General features: G+C 52.7%; 1 protein-coding gene across 1 annotated transcript in view; it reads left to right on the forward strand.

Annotated features, from left to right (window-relative positions):
* The first annotated feature begins 9,327 nt into the window (after nucleotides 1-9,327).
* Nucleotides 9,328-24,265, forward strand: part of ADAMTS2 (ADAM metallopeptidase with thrombospondin type 1 motif 2) — a 254,371-nt gene continuing 239,433 nt past the window's right edge. The window contains exons 1-2 of the mRNA XM_065917308.1: nucleotides 9,328-9,574; nucleotides 10,558-10,952. Coding sequence (XP_065773380.1) covers nucleotides 9,463-9,574; nucleotides 10,558-10,952 — 507 coding nt within the window. The 5' untranslated portion in view covers nucleotides 9,328-9,462. The remainder of the gene's footprint in view (nucleotides 9,575-10,557; nucleotides 10,953-24,265) is intronic.

Below are 24,265 nucleotides of genomic sequence, written 5' to 3' on the forward strand. Positions count from 1 at the left end.
AGGTCCCGAGTGAGCACAGCTGAGAAGCCTGGGAAGGAGAAGGGGATGAAAAGGCAGTGGGTGCTGGAGAGCAGCCCCCATAGCCTGCAGATGCCTCACAGGCCGGGCCGGGGCCGCCTGAAGGTAGAAGCGCTTGCCCTAGCTTCCCCATCCAAAGAGCCGGTGGCGGGCCCTGCGGGGCAGGTGGAGGCCCTGCTGCCTCTGGGGGAAGCCAGCCGGCTGGGGGCCAGGAAGGTCAGAAAAGCATCTAAGTGCTGCGCTACCCTCAGACCCAGCTCGGCTCTCCAAATGGCCTGGTATGCCCAGTGTGGTCAGATGTGGTTTTTTTTTTCCCAAAAGAAGCCAGAGGGGCATATTTTAATGGGGGCATCTTTTTATTTTTAAAAAGTTTTAGCAAATAGTTTGAGTTAACAAACAAAACCCTGTGGGCTGCCAGTTGGGAGCCCCTTATGCATCAGTTATGATACTTGACCCCACTGATTTAGGCAAAAAGTAGGGATTGGTAGGATGCTCAGATTCACATCCCAGAAGGCTTCACAGGAGCACCCAGAGCAGTCCACCTTGCGGGTGATGAGTGCTCTGGTTCTGAAGCAAGTCATGAGGTCTGGTCTGGCTCTGGCCCCAGGCGTTATCATCTCTAAGACTCAACGTCTTCATCCAAAAGTGGTAAGGTTGTATTTCCACCTGGAGGGAAGTTGTGAGGATAAAGGGAGGTAGTTTACTTAAGAGTTGCTAATTCACCAACAGAGCTGCGAGCTTGCAGGAAATATTGTGATTGACAAAACACAGCCTGCCACAAGAGCTGCTTCCCAAGGGCACACTGACCCCAGCGTCTTCACTGGGAAGAGGAAACTGTGGGCCTCAGGCTGGCCAGTCATACTCGACCAGGGCACAGGGGGATGACCATGGAACCCTGATGTGTGAGATCCTTTTCCTGAGAAGGGCGTCAAGAAGCTCCGGATCAGTGTCCTGGTGAATGCTCCTAGCTCCCAGAGCTTTTTCGAGATGAACATGATCTTGCTTCATTCTCCTACTTAAATCTTCCATTTAGAACAAAGTGCGGCCTGCAAGCTGAGACCTGCAAGGCCCTGCCTCATCTATGATCCCCTGGTTGCCTCTCTCGCTTCATCTCTTTCTTCTTTTACCACCCTCTGGCTTCACTGCTCTTCTTTTCCTGGAGCAGTAAAATCTCTTTTCTGCTCAGGGTCTTTGCATGTGTTGGTCTATCTGTTTGAGATACTTCTTGCTTAGATTGCCCACTAGGATTCCTGGTGGCTCAGATGGTAAAGAATTCGCCTGCAATGCAAGGTTCGATCCCTGGGTCAGGAGGATCTCCAGAGAAGGATGGCTACCCACTCTAGTGTTCTTGCCTGGAGAATTCTATGGACAGAGGAGTCTGGTGGGCTTCAGTCCATGGGGTCACAGAGAGTCGAACACAGCTGAGTGACTAACACTTGGTTTTCCCCAACACTTAGACTGGTAACTTCTCTCTGACCAGCGTTTAACTGCCCCCCCCCCCCCCCCCGCTTCCTCTCTGTCCCCTGTGTTCTATAACATGAGCTTCTGTTTATTTTCTTCCTAGCATATATCTTTGAAATTTATCTTATTTTTGAAAATTCACCCCGCAAATATTTACTGAGTGCCCACTACGCTCCAGTCCGTGTTTTGCCAATCACGGTGTTCCTCGCAGTTCTTCAGCAAGGTTCCTCATTAGGGCACATTCAACCCTGGCATGCCAGCCACCCATCTCCTGCAGTACAGCCAGGGTTTAGTTCTAAGGTCAGTGATGATATGAAAAAAGCACACAGTGAAAATACCCTGGAAAATTTCCAATGAATACAGTTTTGCATCTATAGGCCAATGCTGAACTATGTACAACTGGGTACAGAGCGTGATGGAGAGCAAAACCAGCTGAGGTGTGGGCAGCTTCAAATGTGTTAAACCACCTAATTCTCCAAGCCATTCTGTGACATACGTGATATACTCTGCCCATCACAGAGTTTCAGAAACTGAGGCGTGCGGGAGCTAAGAAAGTTTCTCAAGGTCACATGACTGGAAAGCGACTGACTGACAGACCCCTGTCTGGGCCTGTCTCTGGGCTGCTAGGGGGAGTAGAGATTGTGTGTGCTGGGGAGCTGTCGTGTGATTCCCCTCTCAGCAACCCTCAGCAAGCAAGGCCTCTGCTGCCCAGGAGGGCAACACTGTCAGCGTGGGGAGGGAATGCTCTCATTAAGCCATCTGACATGTGATTTCAGCTTCCAGTGTGTGTCGGGGAATTGCACATTCATTCTGCTTTGAAAATGAGCATGAGCCAGGCCCCCAGCTCTTCCTGACCCTGGGGTCCCGGCCTTGCAGATGAGGAAATGAGCAGTGGAGAGGCTGGGCAGCATGTGTGATCTCAGTGTGCAAGTTGTCAGAGATGCCTCCCTGACTTTCGGGAGAGAAAGTCACGAGAGTCAGTGGCTCAGTTTCAGGCATCCACTGCCCAACCGAGATGATGGTGAGGGTACGCCATGTCCGAGACAGGGGGCTAGGCCTGGCCTTGACGGAGTAGCAGGGAAGAGAGGTAAGTTCTGAGGGAGATGCAGAGCTGACTGCTTTGCTGTAGGGGTAAGGAAAGAGAAAAGCAAAGGAATTCCAGAAAAGCATCTGCTTCTGCTTCGTTGACTATGCTAAAGCCTTTGACTATATGGTCACAACAAACTGTGGAAAATTCTTCAAGGGATGGGAATACCAGACCCCATTACCTGTCTCCTGAGAAACCTGTACACAGGTCAACAAGTAACAGTTAGAACTGGACATGGAACAATGGGCTGGTTCAAAATTAGGAAAGGATATGTCAAGGCTGTATACTGTCACCCTGCTTATTTAACTTATTTGCAAAGCACATCATGCAAAAAGTCAGCATGGATGAAGCTCAAGCTGGAATCAAGATTGCTCAAGCTGGAATCAATAATCTCAAGTATACAGGTAAGACCACCCTAATTGCAGAAAATGAAGAGGAACTAAAGAGCCTCTTGATAAAAGTGAAAGAGGAGAGTGAAAAAGGTGGCTTAAATTTTCAACATTCAAAAAACTAAGATCACGGCATCTGGTCGCATCACTTCATAGCAAAAAAAAAAAGAAAACAAAAGCAAAAACAAAACCAAAAACCAGCAGTGACAGACTTTAATTTTTTGGCTCTAAAATCACTGCAGACAACGACTGCAGCCATGGAACTAAAAGATGCTTGGAAGAAAAGCTATGACAAACCTAGATAGCATATTAAAAAGTGGAGACATTCATTACTTTGCCGACAAAGGTCCATATAATCAAAGCTATGGTTTTTCCAGTAGTAACGTATGGATAAGAGAGTTGCACCATAAAGAAAGCTGAGCACTGAAGAACTGGTGCTTTTGAACTGTGCTGCTGGAGAAGACTCGAGAGTCCCTTGGACAAGAAGAAGATGAAACAAGTCAATCCTAAAGGAGATCAACCCTAAATATTCATTGGAAGGGCTGATGCCTAAGCTGAAGCTCCAATACTTTGGCCAACTGATGCAAACAGCCAACTCATTGGAAAATACCCTGATATGGGAAAGATTGAGGGCAGGAGGAGAAGGGGGCAACAGAGGATGAGATTGTTGGATGGCATCACCGACTCAATGGATATCAATGTTAGCAAATTCAGGGAGATAGGGAAGGACAGGGAACCCTGGCTTGCTGCAGTCCGTGGGTTGCAAAGAGCCTGACACAGCTGAGCAACTGAACAACAACAAAAGGAAAGAGATGGAGCTCAGATGCCCCTGGTGCCCAGGTGGAAGAAGAGATGCCAGGTTTGAGCCCAGGAGGCTGGGGTGGGTGGAGATGGGGGCTGTGAGAAGCTGAGTCTCTGGGACACGCTGAAGGAGATGCCTAGGGGTTGCCATATTTACAGGGTGGATGGCCCTGTTTGGGTGGTCTGTGCATAGACCTTTGAATACTTGAGGAAGGCTGAGGACATAGCTGAGGAGGAGTCCTGTGTATGGAGAGAAAATGGCATACAATGGGACTGGCCCTGGGGAGTGGCCAGAGGCTACGGGGACATGTGAAGGGTACTCTCGTGAGGTGCTGCCTGGAGTCAGATTTGCAGAGAGCCTGCAAGGGGCTATTTATTTTACCTAAAACAAAAACTTCAAAGCATTGCACTAAAGACACAGGTCTACCTCTTTCTTGGAATGAGCAGAAGATGGGGCCACTGTTTTGCAGGGGGCAGAGGTGACTGTCCCTCCATAAAGTCCACGCTGGATTGGACTTTGTGTTGAGTCTCAGCATTTCTGCAGAGGAGGAACCATCTGGAGCTGCTGGGAGGGAGACAGTCAAGAAACACCCATCCTACTAGTGATGGGGACTTTGGTGGGGAATAAGATTCCTGACACCCTGGAGGAGTGGAGGGTCTCCAGGGAGTCCCCAAGGGCTTCAGTGACGGCCAAAGGCCCTCAACCCTGTGTCCAGAATGTCTTCTCACTGAGTCTCAGCCTTGGGATTCCATGGTTAGTGCCACTGCCAGACCCAGCCAGAAGCTTTGGCCTCTTCAAGGCTCACATCCTAGGACTGGAAGGAAGGTGACACGAAGGGAAGGCAATCAGAAGAGAACAAGGTCCGAAGGCCAGGGATCCCGGGTTTGCCAGGGCATCGGCCAGGGCCACCCGCTGACATTCCCTGGATTGTCCTTGGAAGAAATGTCCAGTGGCGTTTACAAAGCATTTGAACACAAAATGCTATAATGTAATAAGATTGTGCCGTTCACAGTTACATAAGGATTTATATGTAAAGAAATTAATTATCCAGTCTCTGAGAGGATGTCATCTGGGAATGGTGAATTCCAGGGAAGAACGTCTTCTTTCACCAGACAAGGGAAAGCCTGGGACTGTGCCATGCGCTCATTTGGACATAAAGGCAAGCAAAGTGCTGGGGGGACATTGGGGCCAACCCTTAACATGTTTCTGCCCCAGGGGGTTAATCCAGGCTTGTCCCAGTAATACCACTGGCCCTTGTCAGCAGCTGGCTCAGCAGTGGCCGGATGACCCAGTCTGGAGCCCACAGGTCAGAGAGGAGTCAGCTGGTCCACCTGGAGAGATGAGGACCCCTGCATGTGGTTCGGTCATCATGCTACCTGGTCGAGTTCTGGAGCTGTCACACCTGCAGACCTCCTGCATTTCCTTATGCTCTAAGTGGGCTATGAAACTTGTGTTTAGGGGCATCTTAAGGGACCCAGGCATTTCTCAGATGAGAAGCTTGGAACAAATGCCCTCTCTTGACCTGTGTGAGAAGCCAGACATGGGTCTAGACCCAGGAGACCCAAAACATCACTGCTCGCCACACCCAGCATTACCTTGAAAAGTCTTGGGACTTGCTGCCTCTCTACTAGCTGGAACACACATGGATAGTCAGAAGTGGGCACTGAGTTTTCTCCTTCCCTGGGTCTTTATTGCATAGATTGAGCCCGAGCCTCCAATTTGTGTGTCCAGTGTAAAAATATTCACTGAACCTAGATCCCTAAGCCTCCAAACTTCAAGCACTTTGCTTTTCACTTCTAGGCAGAACTGGCTGCAATGGAGGTGGGACTCCTCTGTGTAGACCATGGCAATGAAAAAAAATGTTACCTGGACACCACCTACATTTTGCCTGACACTGATCCCTGTCAGTGTATGTGTTGGGGGGGATGCTCAAGAAACTGCAAGAACCACACCCCTAAAGGCCACCTGGCTGGTATGTTCTGTTTAATTAGCATTCCCCTGACATATTGCTTACCAAGGCTGCTCCCAGCCAGAACTCTGCCTGTGCGTCTGACGGGGCCATTGCACCCGATGTTTGCCAATAGCAGAGGGGGGTAGAACTGCTGTCTTCAGAGGCCCTTTGACAAGGTCATCAAGTCCTTACGGCTTGTTATGCTCAGCATATAGGTCCCCAGAGGGCTAGAAGAGTCTAGATCTTGCCCCACAACCCCTGGGATCTTGCCTGTCGGGACACAGGAGAAGGAGCTCTCACTACTTCCATCTGCTTGCAGCCTGCAGTGCAGCCTGGCCTGCCAAGGATGGTGACCTCGGCAAAGGGCAGAAGCACTTCTGGCTTCTGTGTGGCCGCCAGGGGACAGGATCGGCTCTGATGAAGTCTGTCCCGGCGCACGTGACCCGAAAGTCAGAGGTGGGCTGAGAGCCTTGCTTCTCTTCTTCAGGACAAGGGGCCACTGCTCCCACCAGAGAGCTGGGGCAGGCACAGGGCAAGAAGTTCCTTGCTTAATGTCCCTGCTCCAAGGCAGGCACTGTGATTTGTGATGCCCCAAATGACCAGAAAAAGTCCCCATTTCTTTCTGTACCTCGTGTTGTTGTGAAGATTTTAAAGGGATTGGAGGGCTTGAGCTCACTCTGAGCTGTTCTCACCCTTTGTCCGCAACATGGGGCTGTTCTAGATCAGGGGTGCAGTTTCAGTTCTTCAGGGATCAGACTGGACACAGATGTGAGCACAAAGCAGGCATAGGACAGCAGGGAGTGGACGGGATGGTGAAGGGGGGGGGGCAAGCCAGACTGAAGGACGCTCAAGTTCAGCTGACGTCAAACACATAGGACATGCACTTAGTAAGAGCTCTAATGGGACTGGATCTAGACTGGACAAGCAAACTTCAATGAAGAACCACTGTGCATTCCTCTGTTCCCCTTTCAACCGGAGGAGAAGAGGGGAACAGAAGGAGAGGCAACTACCTCAGTTGTGGCAGCATTTTCCAGAAGAGGAAAGACCTGAGCCACAGAGGTTTGAAGAAGTAGGGGTGACTCTTTTCTTTTTCTGAGCTGAGGACAAGTGATCAGGAAGCCGGGATGAGTGCACAAGAGTTCAAGGATTCAACCATGAATTCTGATGCATCTGTGCTTGGGTCTTCCACTCAGCCTAGAGAGGTGTCATTGTGGGGACTAAAGGAGGACTTGGTTAAGGGTAAGTGGTCTGCCTTCAAGGAGTTTGTTGGGGTGGAGCCCCAAGAGGCATGGAGTGGTGTGGGAAGGAATAGTTGCCAAGGAGTGACTCAGGAGTGTCAGAGAGACAAAGCTGCTTGCCAAAAAGATATTCTAGAGCTGATTTTCCAAAGAGTGCAAGATAATTTAGCTACGTGGACCCGTTAGAAAATATCAACTTGCAAGGTGAGAGTCGTTCATTTTCAATTCTCCTTTCATTCTGCTGATCGCATCAAAGGAAAGGGCTTTGCTTCTGCTAGTCTGTCTTATCACTTTTTCAACACTTGTTAATCATCTTCAGCTTCAATGCCTTTTGTAGGCAATAGTATTTAGAATTTGATAACAGCTCTTTGTTTCATACATTAATTTTTGGCAGTTATCTTTGACTTATGGCAAGATTTTGGCTTTCCCATGTACAGTAGTGATTTAAAGTATCCTTTAAAAGCTCAAGTACAGGATTAAGTACAGTATAGAGAAATATTGGTGGTGGTGGTGGTGGAAGGATTATGGTAAGGACCATAAACCTGGCAGGGAAGTGAGTGAGGTGATAGAACGTCACCCTCATCAGGTAGGTGATGCTGCTGCTTGGGCCTCATTCGTCTTTTCAGGAGGATGAAAGCACAAAAACCACATGGGAAATGAGTGGAAGAGAGTCATGGGTTCCAGGACAGCACCTAGCTGAGCCCAACTCTGGGCTGCTTGTCTTCCTCAGCCTTCAGGATTTGACCCATGCCACTTCTTATGAGAAGTCCTCCAGGACACCTGGCTCTTTCCTCATACACTGATCTCCATCCACTTTCTCTGGAAGCATCAGAGGTCACAAGAGTGAACGACTGTTGGGGGTAAGGGAAGGACACCTACAGCAAACTGCAGAACATTCGCTTCATTTATAGCTGATAAGTAGAAATGCAGACCTAGTGTGGTTACACTTTCCAATTTCTCAAGAGAAGTCAAAAGTTTAAATTTTTAGGTGAAATGTCACTGTTTTAAACACTGACAACAAATGTTCACCATACCTGGGGGCTGGATGCTGTGTTGGGCACCCTCAGGTGACAGAGAGAAGCTTCCATGTGAAGATGACCGTCAAGACGCAGTGCCCAGACACTCAGATCCTGGAAGTGATGGAACTAAGGATATGAAACCACAGCTAAAGCAAGTTGCCTAAATCACGTGTTTTCCCCATAAGACTGGGCCCTTCTGGTGGGCAGGGAGGGATCTGAGTCATCAGGCCCTGCCTGGCCAAGCCAACCCCAAAGCCCTGGCCACTCAGGCTGGGGGCAGGGTGAATAAGAAACTCCAAAGAGACAGGTGTCTACCCTTCAGGGACTCGAGGCAGGGGTCCCAAAGTAGAGGTGTTCCCACAGACACATGTTTGGAAGTGGGTTCCTGGGCAGGACCCGGGGTGGAGGTCCTTGTGCCAGGGGACAGTAGACATGGTACGATGGTGACTCCAGGCAGCAGAAGGATGAGGAGTGAGTCCAATTGGGGATGGGCTTTGACAGCAAACTGGCTCCAGGCTGCAGAGGGACGCCTTGGATGCTGAGTTGGAAACGATGGGCAGAGTGTAGAGAGGCTATTTCAGGCAGAGCCTGGGTGAGTGCAAAGACCATACTTCGAGAATCCCATATAGGATTCAGGACAGATGAGGGAGGCAACCTGTGAGTTCTAGCAGGCGGAGCCCAGGTCTACGCGGAGGATACTGTGCTCACAGGCTGCAGTGGAGGGTTGGGGAGGAAGAGGACAGGGTGTGTGGGGGGACCTTAAGGCACAGAAGAACTGGGGACTGAGGGAACCCTGCCTCTCTCTGGAAGGGTAAAAGTTGATCTTTGGGGAGGCCCTGTGGTGCACACCGCCTCCTGGAAAACTATTCCAGTTCCTAGGGTCTCCATCTGGTCAAAAGGCCTGGCTCAGCCCCACGGTAATCAGGCCTCTCCGCCCACCCGCGGGCGCACAGAGATCAGCCACCTCTTGCGCCCCGAGACCGATGGCTAGGACCCGGGAGCCCCGAGTCCTCGTTCGGCGGGGAACTTGCTCCTCCGAGGTGGCGCGCCACGAGCGCGTTGGGCGCGCCGAAGGTGGCCGGCCGCGGGGCTCCCCCGACCCGGCCCGCGGCGCTTCTCCGCCGCCGCCTCGGGGTGTCTCTGCTTCGCTACGAGCCGGGAACCGTGGCGGCGACGGCGTGAGGAGGGGAGCGGGCGGCGGCGGCGGCTGCCGCGCCAAGAAGCGCCGGGTCACCGCAGGCTGAGGCGCCCGCCGTCCCCGCCCTCCCCCTCGCTCGCCTTCTCCTCCCTCCCGCCTCCCTCGCTCTCGCTCCTTCCCTCTCCCCGCCTCCCCTCCGCGCTCCCCCGCCCTCCCCTCCGCGCCTCGCCTCCTCCGCCCCGCGCCCTGCGGTGCTGCAGCTGCGGGCGGCTCCAGCTGCCCCAGATGTGGGCTGGGCGGCGCGCGGGGAACTTTCGCGCCGGCTGCGAGTGCGGGGCCCCGGCTGTGGTCCGGCTGCCATGGATCCGCCGGCGGGAGCCGCCGGCCGCCTGCTCTGCCCCGCGCTGTTGCTGCTCCTGCTGCTGCCGCTGCTCGCGGACGCCCTGCTCGCCGCAGCCGCCGACCCCCCAGGTAGGTGCGGCCGAGTCCCCACGCCTCGCGACCCCAGTCGGCAGGGCTCCGCCCCGCGCGCCCCACCGCCCCCTCCCCAGGCGGCGTCCGGCTCGACTTGGGCAAACTCCGCGCGCCCCGCCCGGGGCCAAGTTGGCCAACTTCGGGGCCGGGTTGGTCGGGCAGGGGGCGCCCTGCGGCGCACCCGGGAATCTCGGGCCGGGGGGAGCCCCAGAGCGCTCGCGGCTCCCGGGACGCCGAGCGTGGAGACAGAGGGCCGGGAAAGCCCGGCGGCGGCGAGCGCAGCATCAGCACCAGCGGGTCCGGGGGAGCCAGGGCGAGGCGGCGCCCCGGCTCGCGTCCGGAGACGCTCGGGAGCAGTCGGGTGCAGAGCGCGCCGCCTTGGGCCTTGAGGATTGGTTGGGACGCCCCGGAGGGGATCCTCGAAGATCTGAGGGACCCTGCTCCACCCCTCCCTGTTGTCGGGCACGCGGGGGAGGCGGCCGGCAACCGGCTAACCTGGAGCTGTACGCGGAGCACAGGCCGCCAGTGCCGGGGGGAGCGGTGAGGGCAGTCGCGCGGCGGGGACTGCTAAGAGGGAGAAGCGCTCGGGTAGGGAACCGACCAGGAATGGCTTCAGAGCAGCCCCATGTCCTGCCAAGGACGGTAGGTTCAAGGGGTGGGGGAAGATCTGACTGGGCCCGCCCCTGGGGAACTGCGAGGAGCTGAGGAACCCCAACTTGGAACGGGGCAGCGGGCAGAGCTCTTGGTTGGGAGGGTCCCAGAGGGGTCGCCCGGAGGTCGGAGGGGCGCTAGCGTGGTAGCCCCGTTAACGCCCCTTCCCGGTTGGAAGCAGGCCGGGGAGGTGCAGGCTACTTTCTGGGGGTGCCCCGTGGAACGCCCTTCCCTTCGCAGTGGGGCGGGGTTTGGGAGGTTGCTGTGCTCCGTGGCGGGGCCCTGGGGCTCCTCGGTCTCGGCTGGTCTGACGCCCCTTCCCTTTGCAGGCGGGCCCCAGGGGCATGGGGCCGAGCGCATCCTGGCGGTGCCGGTGCGCACTGACGCCCAGGGCCGCCTGGTGTCCCACGTGGTGTCGGGGGCGACGGCCCCGCCTGGAGTTCGGACCCGCAGGGCCGCCCCTGCCCAGATCCCGGGGCTCTCTGGAGGCAGCGAGGAGGACCCCGGTGGCCGCCTCTTCTACAATGTTACGGTCTTTGGCCGAGACCTGCACCTGCGGCTGCGGCCCAATGCCCGCCTCGTGGCGCCCGGGGCGACGGTGGAGTGGCAGGGAGAATCGGGTGCCACCCGCGTGGAGCCCCTGCTTGGGACTTGCCTGTACGTCGGAGACGTCGCGGGCCTGGCTGAAGCCTCCTCCGTGGCGCTCAGCAACTGCGACGGGCTGGTGAGTATGCTTCTCTCCCTTCTGTCTGTCCACTGCTCTCACGTGGGCTTTGGAAGCCGGTTATCAGGGGTCCGCTGGGAGGGCAAGGCCTGTACTGAGGACCTTCTCTGCACCCCTTGTGCTTAGGGACCGCGGAAGGGGTTGGCTGGAAGGCAAGTTGTTTTGATTGGACCGGGAGGGTGATTTATGCAGGGGGAGGGCCTCGTTTTCCAAAGTATTTAGCAAGTAGCCAGGTGTGGTCCCCCTTAAGCCTACAGGAGCTGGTTTTCCTTTTGCATTCAGGTGTGTGTGTATCTCGGTGGGTGCATGCATCTGCACATGTGTTTTGGCATGGGTGCTAGGATCTAACTACATGTGCACTTGTGTGAACATGTGACTGTGTCATTGTGACTTGTGCCTGTGTGTCTCCGCAGGGTTTTGCTCATTTGTATGTCAGTGTCTGTTCAGTGTGTTGCTGTGCATTGTAGCACGTATGATATGTGTGTGGGGACACATATGCAGGTCAGTGGTTTTCTTGCTTCTGTGTGTGCAGGTGGTGCCAGCCCAGCGAACACGCAGTGGTGCTGAAATGCCCAGTTATCCCTCTGCCCCCTGGCTGATTTTTTATGCTGTGGTTTCCTGTTGGATTTCAGCTGGTTATTTGAAAAGTTAGTTTTCTCTATTTTGAGCCAAGCGGAGCATTTGGAAATACAGTCTCTGGTGCCTTCGGGCAGCCCCTGAAGGACAGGAGAGGCTGGGGAGTGGGACCCTTCTGGGACTGGCTGGGCTGCTCAGTGTGACCAGAGCTCTGGGAAATTCTCTTGCTTCCAGGAGCCTGGAGGGACCATGGCTTTGCATAAGAGAGCCTTGGAGGAAGCCTGGATCAATGCTCAGGGAGGAGGCTGACATTGGCAGTGCTCTGTCTGGCCACCCCGGGGCCTGGCACGTGGCAGAAGCCACTGCAGTTTTCTATTTTGGATTGGCTGTGTGGTGGTCAGGCTGGCTGTGCTGGCCAGACATCTGAAGCCACCCACCGTGGGTTCTGCTCTAATTACTACTCAGGGGACTCCTGCTCGGAGCAAGTGGCTTCTCTCCCAGCCCTGGTGGCCCCCAAGCCCCCCGTCCTCAGACTTGCCCTGCAAGTTGCAGAGCCAGCAATTACACAGAACCCCACAACCGGTGGTGTTCTTTTTATGGACACACAGGAAATGTCACTTGTTGCTTCGGAAAATCACTGCCTTTGGCTGGATTTAGTTAGAACCCAGACGTATTGCAAACAACTGTGAATGTCCTTGGAATAGCTGGGTTAGCATGGTGCAGCCCTTTACATCCTTGTTGCCTCTGAGGATGTCCCAGACTTCATAAGTGTGGCTTATTTTACGCTGGAGGTGAGTTTCCTAAATAAAAGGAAATTGGTGTTGGGGGCTTGGAATGGGGGTGGTGGTGGCCCGAGCTGGACTGGGGGAGTTGACATGGAAGTGGTCTGTTGTTAGTTGCTCAGTCGTGTCCGGCTCTTTGTGACCCCATGGACTGTAGCCTGCCAGGCTCCTCTGTCCATGGGATTTCCACGGCAAGAATACTGGAGTGGGTTGCATTTCCTCAGTCTGTTGTTGAGCAATTCCTGTGTGCTGAGTAATTCTTGATGGAAAGCATTTCAGAGAGGCTTTGTTCATATATCATTCATTCATCTGCTCATTCCATGATTTGTGTTTTCAGCTAGTACCTCTAAGGGCGGTTGTCTGCTGTGCTGGTCAGAGATATAGCTGGCCTGGTGTCCACCCCCCCCTCCCCGGGGCACCATGCTCAGCTAATAGTCTGGGGCCCACTCTGGTCAGGGCTTGGAAAGTATGCTCCTGGGGGCTCTTTGAGCATGAGTTGCCAGGGGGCAAAGGCCCAGAGGGAAGAGCATATGCAGAGAAGTACCAGGTGGGCATTGGCTTGGTGAGAACAGGCACAGTGAGATGTCACATGTACTGGACACACACCAGCAGAAGTACAAGACACAGCTGGAGAGAAGACTGGAGCTGAAAGGGGCTGGGGTCTGCCAGCATGGCCGTGAATGTGGTCAGTGAAAATGGCGTTGAGACAGTGGGGCAGCATCATTAGTTCTTTCCTTTCCCTTCTTTCTTTTTGCTGTGTGAATGTCCTGATTTGATACCACTTAATTCCTTAACTATTTAAGTCCCTCTGTGTATCACTGATGGGCCGATTGCAAAGCGCCTAGGGTTTAAATATCATGTTTCTGGTCCACAGCAGCCCTGTGGTGGGAGGGATTCTTCATCCCTCATTTATAGATGGGCAGCTGAGGCTCTGGGAGACTGAGTGGCTTGCCCAAGGCCACAATGTCTGTGGTGGTAGGAGTCTGGCCTGGTTCTGTCCAGCCCCTTCTGCCATGGTGCTTCCAAGTCTGGGCAAGTAGAAGACCTTGACCTGTGATAGTAGAACTATAATCCCGAGCCGTTCCCTCTTACAATAGTCCTACATGCATCTCTTCATCTCAGCAGCCATCTCAGTACCCCTTCCTCTGAGCCCTGTCTTCCTTCATAGGTAGTGAAACACACAGAAGCAGGTGTGTCAGGCTGAAGTGTATGTATAGATCCTCAGAGATCTTGTTACAATTCAGAGTCTGAGTCAGCATGTCTAGGGTGGGGCTCAAGGTTCTGCATTTCTAATGAACTACCCGGCTGATGCTCCTGGGCTTTGGGACTTCCCTTTGAAAAGCAAAGTATTACACCCTAATTTCTGCAAAGGAGTTCTACGGGATCACACCACAAGTTTCTCTGAGCAAATGCGGTTCAATGGACAACTGGTGTGGGAAACGCTGCAACTTGCTTTCAACCTGGGAGATTCAGGGACGCCCACTGGGATCTCTGAGAAGCTCTGTAATAAAGATGCCTCTTGAACTTCATGTACTGTAGCACTTCCCATGCAGATGAGGCCATCCATCTCTTCTTTGCAGGAACCCCAGGAATGTGCATTCCTGGAAGACAAGTGGAGAAACCAGGAAGTAGGGTCACAGCAGGCAGCTGGCGGCTTACAGCTTTGGCTGAGATGCTTCGGTGCTTAGGGGGACATGCCTCTCCCCAGAGCCATAGGCCTTTTCAGACCTGCTGTCCTGCTTCTGGCTGGGGACGCACATTTGCCCATCTACTTGCTTGGTCCTGAGTTTCTTTCTCTGCCTCAAAGGAAGGCAGCAGCAACTGTTTTCTGTGGACAGCAGTCTCCGTTTCTGCTTAGCATGAGGGGATTCCTACGGTTAGGATCCTTTTAGTTGTGAGTGAAGGAAACACAAATCAGACCATTTACACAGAAATGGGAGGTGAGCGGCTCATACGGTGCTCGGCCTTTAGGCCTGTCCGGATCCAGGTGCCCCTCTGGAGTTGTCTCCCTGCCTCCGCCTTCTTATGTGTTGGCTTTGTTCTCGGGTGGAGTCCTTCTGTGGTAAGTCAAGGCGCCCAGCGGTGCTGGCTGATAATCTTTCTCTGATAATTCTGGCTGACTCCTGGGTAGCACTCTATTCAGGCTGGGGTCAAATGCTCCCATGAGAATCAGAACATGAGGTTTGTAGAACCCCATGGATGGACAGTGCAAGGGGTGCTGCTCCCTAGAATGACATGAGATGAGGACCTGGGCCTGCCAAGGTGAAAATTCTAGCTGAGTCAGGTAGAGGTGTAGATTCAAGAAATGCCACATGCTTTATACTGTTGTTCAGTCACCCAATCGTGTCTGACTCTTTGCCATCCCATGCACTGCAGCACGCCAGGCTTTCTTGCCCTTCACCAACTGTTGGAGCTTGCTCAAACTCACATCCATTGAGTTGGTGATGCCATCCAACCATCTCATCCTCTGTCGTCCGCTCCTCCACGTGCTCTCAGTCTTTCCCAGCATCAGGGACTTTTCCAGTGAGTCGGCTTTTTGCATCAGCTGCCCAAAGTATTGGAGCTTCAGCTTCAGCATCAGTCCTTCCAATGAGTATTCAGAGTTAATTTCCTGTAGGATTGACTGGTTTGATCTCCTTGCAGTCCAAGGGACTCTCAAGAGTTTTCTCCAGCACCACAGTTCAAAAGCATCAATTCTTTGGTGCTCAGCCTTCTTTATGGTGCAACTCTCACATCCATACATGACTACTGGAAAAGCCACATGCTTCATAAGACATACTGTACATTATATTTACAGAGAGGTTGGTAGATGTAGTTTCCAGGTTCTCTTATAGCCACTAGATAGATATTGTTCATCATATTCTCAGGGGAAGGTTAACATTTGCCTTTTCACAATGAGTGAGAAAATGATGCTTAACAAAGGATACTTGTGTATCTCATTGCTATGAAAGAATTCTCTAGTACCTCTCAGGCCATATGATATGTAATTTCATATCATTCTTACATGCTCACTAAAGACCCATGAGAAGCCTGTTGACAAAAAAATAATAACAGAACATCAGTTTACTGTGCCCATGTTGCGTGTTAGGTTTGCTGTTGAGCACTTTATGCTATATCACCTTGATTAATCCTCACCACACCCTATAGTGTGTAACTGATGTTATTCCCATTTTACACATGGATTGACTGACATAGCCTGCTTCAAGCTCTGCAAGTCTGTATTTAAATACACATCTGTTTGGTTCTAAGACCATGCTCACTACATGTTATTGCCTTTATTGCGTGCCAAAATAAGATAAAATAAAGAAATGCATTTCTTTAAAACATTTCCTACCTTTTCTAGTCAACTCCTGGAGACCTTGGTCAGCAGTACTGAGTGTTGTCAGTGTCGGTGAGTGGGAGCTGCGGGTAGGTCTGGTGGCCAGGCGGCTTGGTGAATTGTGACTGACATACTCTGGGCTGCAGCTCCTTTCAGGCGGCCTGAGTCCTTATGGGGAGGTTATGGCAGTGGAGCCTCTGGTAGGATGAAAGCGCCCTGCCACACCTCTGTCTCCTGCATGTACTGCTGCTCAGGGGACCTCTCTGGCCTGGCGTCTCTGGTTGGCAAGGCCATTAGTGGGAATGTCTATGGGTTGGGCAGTGACTCTGAGGGGCATGATCAAAGTCTGCTGCCTTGTGGGCTGGGGCGCCCCTGCTGGGCTGCTATCCTGACCAGGCCCCTGCTCTGTAGAGTCTTGATGAGCATTAAAAGTCACTAAGGGCCACAGACAGGGAGAGGTCATTTGCTGTCCTCAGGGACGGAATTGAGTTTCATTTTCTTATAAAGGCCACTGTCTTCGAGGCCACACACTGGGTTCCAGCTGGCTCAGGTGCTGGAATGCCGAGGGCAGGTGCAGCACGCTTGGGCTGCAGGGCTGAGGGTGAGAAGTGTGTGGGACTTGCAGTTGCCCTTTGTAGAGTCTCCTTACCTTTCATCTTGCCTTGGCACTGCCTGGAGGGCAATGAGGAGGTCTCAGGAACATCAAAGAGGGGCTGCGGGAACGTCTGAGTTCTCTGGGCTCCAGGTCCGAGGAGCAGAGGCTCCTGCTTGGCCCCTGCTCTTGGCAATCTACACAGCTGCCCAGGGTGGTCTCAGCCTCCTACCTGGCTTATGATTCTCCTTGTCATTTAAGATTAATTCAGTTCAAGTGGTGGAAAGCCAACTTGGGTGAAACAAGCAAGATGTCATGGGCCCAGTTCCTTGGGGTCCTGAGGCGGTCTTTAGGCATGGCTGGATCTAGTGGCTCAGGGCATCTTCAAGTTATGACCAACCTAGACAGCATATTTAAAAGCAGAGACATTACTTTGCCAACCAAGGTCTGTCTAGTCAAAGCTATGGTTTTTCCAGTAGTCATGTATGGATGTGAGAGTTGGACTATAAAGAAAGCTGTGTGCTGAAGAATTGATGCTTTTGAACTGTGGTGTTGGAGAAGACTCTTGAGAGTCCCTTGGACTGCAAGGAGATCCAGCCTAAAGGAGATCAGTCTTGGGTGTTCATTGGAATGACTGATGCTGAAGGTGAAACTCCAATACTTTGGCCACCTGATGCTCCAGACTTGCCTGCCCAGCTGCCTCGTGGGCCCCTTCCCTGAGTGACCCATGCTTCTGAAATGGAACGTGGGTCTCTCTACTCTCCTCCAGACCTCATCGTCCACTTGGGCAGGAATCCCAGGATTGCCCCTTCCTGCTCTCTCCATGACCCCCACATGCAGCCAGTCATCATCCTAGACATCTCCAGACTTCATCTCCGTTCACAGGTTTCTACCACGCCAAACTCCAAGTCCTGTGATCCTTAGGGACTCCAAATTGGAGCAACTGTCTCCCCACACAGCTTCCAGACTGGTTTTTGTAAGCCATACATTCAATCATGTCACTCCTTTGCTTAAGACTTTTCTTATGTAGTGGTCATAAGTGGTTCTGATTGCCCTTAAAAAATCCAAACTCAGAAAGAAAAAATTCAAACACACTGAAACCGTCAGTCTCTCTGTCGTGTCTGACTCTTTGTGCCACATACGCTGTATCCCACCAGGTTCCTCTGTCCATGGGGTTTCCCAGGTAGAAGTACTGGAGTGGATTGCCATTTCCTTCTCTAGGGGGTCTTCGCGACCCAGGGATTGAACCTGGGTCTCCTGTGTTGCAGGCAGATTCTTTACCGTCTGAGCCGCCAGGGAAGCCTGGCTTGGCGTAGGCCTCCCATGACCTGACCCAGTAGTCTTCAGCCTTGTCTGTCACTGTGTCCTCCCTGTGCTACAGCCTGTGCTACAGTCACATCAGCCTTTTAGTTTCTCTGCCACTGGACACTCTCGCCCTAGGCCCTTTGCACAGACTGTGCCCTTCCCTGGACCACCCTTACCTCTCCCTCTTTAGCTGGCTCACTCTACTGTTCAGTCCTTCAGCCCTGTCTGACTCTTGGCAACGCCATGGACTATAGCATGCCAGGCTTCTCCTGGAGCTTGCTCAAACGCATGTCCACTGAGTCAGTGTTGCCATCCAACCATCTCGTCATCTGTTGTCCCCTTCTCCTCCTGCCCTCAATCTTTCCCTGCGTCAAGGTATTTTCCAATGAGTCAGCTCTTTGCATCAGGTGGCCAAAGTATTGGAGTTTCAGCTTCATCATCAGTCCTTCCAATGAATATTCACAATTGATTTCCTTTAGGATTTGATCTCCTTGCAGTCCAAGGGACTCTCAAGAGTCTTCTCCAACACCACAGTTCAAAGGCATCAATTCTTCGATGCTCAGCCTTCCTTATGGTCCAGCTCTCACATCCATACTGACTTACTGGAAAAACCATAGCTTTGACTATACAAACTTTTGTTGGCAAAGTAATGTCTCTGCTTTTTAACATGCTGTTTAGGTTTGTCATAGCTTTTCTTTCAAGGAGCAAGCGTCTTTTAATTTCATGGCTGCAGTCACCACCTGCAGCGATTTTGGAGCCCAGTGTAGTCTCAGCTAAATGGCATTTCATCCAGGAGGATGTCCTAGACATTCACATGCCACGTTGTACCTATGCTTCTTTGGTAACTGTACTGTAGGCAATTTGTCCCTGGGTCCACAGGGCCCAGCTCCAGCTGGGTGGAGCTCAGCTAGGGGCCATGAAAAGAGTGTCTGGGGAGTGGGGGAGAGAAGCCTGTGCAGTGCTTTGCCCCTAAGACCCTGTGCCCCATACCCAGGGATGGTCCACCTCTCCATACCCAGGGAAGGGGTGTGTGAACATACCCCAGAATATCCACACTCGGAGGGGTAGACTCCCTAGGAGAATGCCCCAAAAGCTCCTTTTCCGCAGGAAAGCCTTGTGTACTCATGTGGTTTTGTGCAGTTTTCTTGCCCCCCACTTTGGAGTTCATGAAATGTAAGTTGAAAACCCCATGGTCTAAATGAAACTTAAGTAAGGGAGGGACCCCCTCTGGGCCTGAAGAGACTGGGCTGTGGCAAGTCACCACCCAGCTTTGAGCAATGAGCTTCAGTTTGTTCAGGTGGCAAGTGGGGCTGGAACAATAATTTCTGAGACCTTTATAAAGCAACTCTGGGTGTCTTGGCACCAAATGGGGATCAGCTGAGGGGATCAGTGTGATGGAAGAAGAGGTGGGGACCATGGCCAGTCTGTGCCCTGCGTACCTCGGTAGATTTTTGACCCTTGGGAACACAGGCTCCTTGCTACCAGACATGCAGGTGTTCAGAGAAGCAGCATTTCTGAGTCTGTTGATATTACGTGAGCAAATGAATCCAGTGTGAATCCAGGGAGCTCTGAGGTCTTGACCGGGCCTCCAGAGACATACATGGAAGTGTTGAGGGCTGCACTGGCAGTGGGATTAGTAGGTGGGCAGGGCTTCCTGCAGGCAGGAGCTTTCTTTGAGAACTTGCTGAGAACCCAGGCTTACTTCATCATAGATACCCCCTGGTCTCTTCTGGGGCATCCACAGATGGATGGCCTCCCCGCCACTTCTCACCTAGTGCCATTTGGTGGGAGGGAAGGAGCTTCCCAGGGGCTCTTCCCTGCTGGGATTAAGGAGGGACATGCCCTGACCTGTGGCTGGTGGAGGTTGGCTTGTTAGGGGTTTGTGCTGGAAGCAGCAGAGGGCCCATGGCCCCTGCCTGCCTCGTGGTGGCCCCCTTAGAATGACATAGGCAGGTCTGTGGTCGGAAATCCAGACTCACCAGGCTTCAGCTAATGTGGCATCTGAAGGCATTTTTGATTATCAGAATCTTAGAGACAGGGTAGAGTTGTAAGTTGTGGCTGTCAGGAGCTGAAGGAGGAAGACAGAGTGTTGTGGATACAGAACTTCAGTTTTACAAAAAGGAAAGAGGTCTGGAGATGGATGGTGGTGATCATTGCACAACCTTATGAATGTATTTAATGCCACCAAACCATACACTTCAAAGTGGCTAAGATGGTAAATTTTATGTGATGTGTATATTTTATCATGCACACGCACAAGGCTTCTGGGGACTGGTAAGGCTGTGTAGGTAATTCAGATGTAGGGTCGTGTCCCTTCTTGCCCAGCTCCTGCTCCCCAGTGTGACTCTGTTCCCTGTTTGGCTATAGCTGTACACACACTCCTCACACCCCACAGGCATAACCATGTTCTGAAAGGGAATAGTCTGCTTTTTGGAGGTTCCTGCCAAAGTTCTGAGCTGCATGCAGAATGGACAGGCTTAGGTCTTGGGACCTTTCCATAGCCCATCACTGTGGCCCGGCAATGCACCGTGCAGGGGCAGCGTGGAGCCTGACTAGGCCCCTCATGGAGGCCAGCACACTTGGGTACCAGCCTCTGAGTCTCAGGGCAAGGAGGCTGTTTACCGCCCATCTCCTGTCACACTGCCGCCCCGGCCCTGACCACACTGTCTGTCTCTGTGTCTCTGGCACTGGTGTGAGGCTGCTGCTCCTTTAAGTGCTGGCGGGTTTCAGGGTCCCTTGCTTGATGGCTAGCCTTGACTGCCCGTGCCCCCATGTCCCCAGCAGTTAGTGAGTGAGGAGGGACCAGCGTCAGGTGGGAGGCGAGGAGAGGCTGGGTCTTCACCCAGGCCTTGTGCGAGGACCACAAGGGCCACCACCTCCGTGAGCAGGGGAGTCGCCGAAGAGCTCACCCACCCTGAGCCACAGGAGTGCTGCCCCATCCCCACCACGGCCTGGGGTGTCCTCTTCAGCATCGAGGGGGGCTTCGCTGCATGGTGGCCCCAGCGGTGGCCTGCTTCTCCTCTCCTGGCCTCTGAGATATGTAGGGTCACGTATTCTGGGGGCCTCTGCTGGGACTGCGGGTCTGTGCTGACAGGCAGACTATTGCCCCCCTCCACTCGGGCAAGCAGGGGGACTTTGTGCGGTAGTCTGAACGCAGTAGGCTGCTGGTACATGTGAATGTGTGTGCACGTTCCTGTCCGTGCGAATCCGTGTGCACGTGTGTGCATATCTGTATGAGTATGGTGTGTGTGCATATGAGTGTGTGTGGGTGTCTGTGTGTATGTGTGTGTGCATCTGAGTAAGCAGGTGTGTGTGGTCATGTATGTTCTCAGCGGAGGTGTCCTGCAGGGGAGGGGACTGAGGTGGGATGGAGGGACTGAGGGGAGGGCATCACTCCCGCGCCCTGAATCTGGGTGCTGCCTTGGGCCCCGTTCTCCCCACCGGCAGGCGTTCTCAAATGGGAGGGCCCAGGTAGGAGCCTCTGGCTCTGCTGCGTATGTTTCATATTAAATGTCAGCTGTCCACCGGCTCTGCTGTGCTGCCATTAATATGGAGAAGTTATTACTGAGTCTGGAGCCGGCTCCTCGGGCTCATCCATGAATTTCAATTGCACTGCATGTCTCCTCCAGGGCCTGTGGCGGGGGCACACAGCTTCCGCTCTGAGGCGGAGGAGGCCCTAGCATCCAGGACGAGGCTCGCAGGCTTTGCGCTGCCCCACCCTGCCACGCGTGTTTCAGTGAGCACCGTGGTGAGTGGTGGCCTTAACGTGGGCTGGAGGCTGCCGCATCCCATGGCCAGCTTTGTCCCTGGCAGCTGGGCAGCCTTGACACAGGCTTGCCCGGATGTTGCCTGTTCTTCCCGTTGCCCCTCACTGGGCTTTGGAAGGAGGGGTGCAGGATTTAGCAGCACTCAGCCCAGGTCGATGATCTGGGAAATGTGGGCCGTTTCTGAGCTTCATTGTCTAAGGTGCCATCAATTAGAGGACACAAGAGGAAAGATAGGACACTCCCACTAAGCTGCCCCGCGGCGCCTTCACCGTGGTCTCCTGGAGTGTAGACACCCGCCCCCTGCCCCTCGCTGGACACTCCCACTAAGCTGCCTCGCGGCGCCTTCCCCACGGTCTGGTGGAGTGTAGGCGGCCGCCCCCTGCCCCTCGCTGGACACTCCCACTAAACTGCCCGCAGCGCCTTCACCGTGGTCTGGCGGAGTGTAGACACCCGCCCCCTGCCCCTCGCTGGACATTCCCACTAAACTGCCCCGCGGCGCCTTCACCGTGGTCTCGTGGAGTGTAGACACCAGCCCCCTGCCCCTCGCTGGACACTCCCACTAAACTGCCCCGCGGCGCCTTCACCGTGGTCTGGCGGAGTGTAGGCGGCCGCCCTGCCCCTCGCTGCTCAGCATGGCGGCTCCTGCCTCGCTTGCCTGCCTTGCTCACTTTGCTGACTCAGTGTGTGACCGGCTTCATCTACTTCCGGTGTCCTCGTCTCCTTAATAAAGGAATGAGGTCTTGGTCCTTCCTCCGGGGACATGCCTCTGGATGCCAAGGCTGCACGCTCCGTCGTCTCTGCGCCTTTGTGTGCACACTGTAATTTTTGCGTCACAGTGTGACTTCTTGAAGACATGCTGGGTGGCAAGTGTCGCCGACCCCTCTCATAACTCAGGCGACGTGATGGCAATATGAAACACCGTGGCAGTTGGTGTGTGCCAGGCAATGCCAGCCACCCCACAGTTGCTGCCAGCTACCAGCACTGAAAAGACCCATGGATTTCATCCTGAGTTTGGATGTGGTAAATGTGAAAAATGTCTTAGAGCCCTGGACATGTGGTTTTGTTATTTTGATGATGTTACGCATGATTAATGGTTTTAGTCTCTGAGAGCCGGCATGCAGTGCCCAAGTACCAGGGCGGCAGAGCCTGGGATGTCCATGCTGCTGGGACTTGCCCTTGCCGGCTCTATGAGCAGAATGTTCAAAGAGTCATTTCTGAACCTGGATATCTCTCCTTTGAAAGTGGGAATTGGACCACATGGCAAATAAGGTATATGTTCTTGTACCACTACTGAATTATGTTCATTATTAGAGCTTTAAAGCTCTAATATGTAAAATATTGGCTATTTGACAACTATGCTGTCCATTATGGTAGTAGCTACAAGCCACTCGAGGCTGTTGGCTATTTGAGATGTGGTTGGTCTGGACTGAGAAGTGCTCTTGAATGCAAAATATACACCAGAATTCAAAGACCTAGCACCAAAGGAAAGGAATATAAAATATCTAATAGATAAATTCAATAGTGACTGCAAGTTAATATGGTAATAGCTTGTATATATTGGGTTAAGTAAAATATATTGCTGAAATTAATTTCACCTTTTAAAAAACATGGCTGCATGTAGCATTCATATTCCATTGCTGTTGGATCGTGCTGCTTTCAAACATCTGACTGGATACTTCCCATTTTGCTGTTATTCTTTTGCAAAATTTTCCTGGCTGGTCACATCTGTTTATTCATTTAACTGAATTTCAGAATTGTTTTGTCAGGTTAGAAACATCCCTTGAGAATTTGATTGACATTAAGTTAAACTTAGACACCAATTAAAGGGGGAATGGACGTAATTTGTAGTATTTACCAGGAATATGGTATATTTTTGATTGATTTGATTCTGATTTGATGTTGCTTAGCGAAGTATCCCACGTTTTTTTTATGGATCACCTATTGTTTAAAACCGGGGCTATTTTAAGAGTTTTTTTCTTTTTGCCATTGTGAATTAAAACATTTCCGTCTATTGCTGGTATACAGGGTGACTATTGATTTGTATGCAATTATCTTTTATCAGGCTGCTTGATAGAACTCAGTTCTCATATATCTTTGTGAATGCCCTTGGGTTTTCTGGGTAAACAGCTGTACCATTTGTGGACTATGATAATTCTGGCTTAATTTTCAGTCTGTGCCATCGAGAACCTTCGGAGTAGCATTGAGTACCCGCAATGGCTTTGTGTATTCCTTTCTGCGCCCGACTCTTATGGGAATGCCCCTGGCATTTCTCTGCTTAATATAACACTTGCTCGTGGACTAAGATGGATTTCATGCGAAGGCAATAGCCTCTGAATTCTAGTTTTCTAAGGTCCCCTCTTCATCAGCAAAGGAACTGAAATCTAGGTAAAATGTGTCTAACCGCCACACCACCACCACCCTCCTTAAAGGCTCAAGGCACTGCAGTTCCCAGAGGCTGGGCCCCTGCCACCCTGGACTTCGGGACTGCCGCCCGGCCCCCTCAGTTGCAAGCTTGCGGCCCCAAATACAAGCTGGCCCCTGTCTGCAGCTGCTGACCGCTCACAGGAAGCGCTTGTGCGGTGCGGGAAGGTGGAGGAGGCTGCCCTGCCGTGCCGTGCCGGGCCGCTGGTTCCCCCATAGCACAGGGAGCCGTTCTCAGAACAGCGGTCTGTCCCTTTGACGGCAGGCTCTCCCATCCTCTGGTTTCTCTGGGGCAGGCCCCCGGCGCCTCCTCTCCTGAATCTTGCAGAAGACTTTCTTTTATTCCCCTTCTGAGTTACTGATACCTGCCGAAATAGACCTTCTACCTCCCATTGTTAGCTTTATTCCCTCACGCTTCTAGAAGGTCTTTTTCCAAAGACCACTGTCCCCTTAGAGGAAATCTGTGGCCTGTAAAAATAAATTTGTTTTCCATCATATTAGCTGTCTACCCACAGACAGGCATGGATTTGGGGCAGTTTGAGCAATGCCTG

This window comes from Muntiacus reevesi, chromosome 1 (assembly GCF_963930625.1).
Source record: "Muntiacus reevesi chromosome 1, mMunRee1.1, whole genome shotgun sequence".
NCBI lineage: Eukaryota > Metazoa > Chordata > Mammalia > Artiodactyla > Cervidae > Muntiacus > Muntiacus reevesi.